The sequence below is a fragment of the Calidris pugnax genome, unplaced genomic scaffold, assembly GCF_001431845.1.
Source record: "Calidris pugnax isolate Ruff unplaced genomic scaffold, ASM143184v1 scaffold8, whole genome shotgun sequence".
Classification (NCBI taxonomy): Eukaryota; Metazoa; Chordata; class Aves; order Charadriiformes; family Scolopacidae; genus Calidris; species Calidris pugnax.
The window spans coordinates 1,048,384-1,049,804 of record NW_015090830.1 but is presented as its reverse complement, the minus strand read 5'-3'; the positions used below and the strand labels follow the sequence as shown (position 1 = coordinate 1,049,804).

The 1,421-nt window shown below is 56.3% G+C and overlaps 1 protein-coding gene across 1 annotated transcript in view; it reads left to right on the top strand.

The window, feature by feature from the left end:
• The first annotated feature begins 948 nt into the window (after positions 1 to 948).
• The window catches only part of MED10 (mediator complex subunit 10), a 4,251-nt gene continuing 3,778 nt past the window's right edge, over positions 949 to 1,421 (top strand). The window contains exon 1 of the mRNA XM_014940741.1: positions 949 to 1,112. Within this exon, the coding sequence (XP_014796227.1) occupies positions 985 to 1,112 (128 nt within the window). The 5' untranslated portion in view covers positions 949 to 984. The remainder of the gene's footprint in view (positions 1,113 to 1,421) is intronic.

Below are 1,421 nucleotides of genomic sequence, written 5' to 3'. Positions count from 1 at the left end.
TATAAGCAATGTGCCAATATTTGTTGAGGGCAGCAAAAAAGATCATTGACCAAAAAAAAAAAAAGTTATAGTGGTTTTGTAGGAGTGGACTGGCAGGAAAGATGCTATCTTTAGGAAGTCAATCAGAAAGACGCTTTCTGACGCAGCAGTCGGTGTCTGTCAGGCCATAGCGATCAGTAGTGAGTTTTCGAAGGTCACCATTTCCATTTTGCCCAGGGAAGTGGTTGAGGCACCATCCCTGGAGGTGTTCAAAAGGTGGGTTGACATGGTCCTCAGGAATATGGTTTAGTGGTGTGGGGTTTTTTGGGTTTTGTGGTGTGTGGGTTGGTTGGTTGGTTGTGTTTGGTTTTTTTTTTTTTCTTTTTTTTTAAATCAGAGTTAGGTTGATGGTTGGACTAGATTATCTTTAAGGTCCCTTCCAACCTAGACAATTCTATGATTCTATGATTTCAAACGTGGTGTTATTAATCCCATTGGGTGCTTCCTGCTCCACAGGGACCTACTGGAAAAATTCTGGGAGACGCTATATGGCAACAAAAGAAAGGAAAGCAGCGCCGAGGGCTACTGAATTAGCCATACTGTCAAACCCCAATTATCTGGCCTTTACAAAAGATGCTAATTATAATTTAGCATTGATCACCTGCAGGGTAAAAAAAAAATACTCCTCATTACTCGCCGCCACGTGCCCAAAGCACGTGCGGGTGAGGGCTTATGGGTCTTAGTTTTGCTCTGAATTCCAAAAAACCTCCGAGACGCCGGGTTCCCGCCGCTCTCCCGCCTCCCACCGCTCCCGCTCCCGCCGCGGGAGGGAGGACACGGAGGGGGCGTGGCTTGGAATGGGGGGCGTGGCTTGTTGTGCTCGAAGGGCGTGGGTTATGCCTGGGGGCGGGGCGTGACGCGGGCCCAGCCCACCCGCTCCTCCTCCCGCGCACGCGCGGCCGGCCGGAAGTTGGCGGGGTGAGGAGGGGCGGGGGAGCGGGAGCCATGGCCATGGCGGAGAAGTTCGACTCCCTGGAGGAGCACCTGGAGAAGTTCGTGGAGAACATCCGGCAGCTCGGCATCATCGTCAGCGACTTCCAGCCCAGCAGCCAGGCCGGGCTCAACCAGAAACTGTGAGGAGGGGTTTCACCGCTGCGCTAGCTGCTGCTCTTCCTCGCCAGGCCAGGCCAGGGCAGGGCAGGCCGCGGGGCCTTTGCCACCGGCCCCCCTCTTGCCCCCGGCCCTGGCGCCTCAGGGAGGCCCGGGGCCGGCGGATCTGTCTCCCCGCCGCCGTAGCCAAACGTTGAAGGAGGGGCAGGGAGATAAGAAGTCTCCCTCGCTGGGTTTGGTGTCGCTGGCCTGCCAGCCGCGGTTAGCTTTAGCGCGGAATCCGCGCCCCCCCCCCCCCCCCGGCCTGCCTCCTCCCCAGTTACTGACACGCT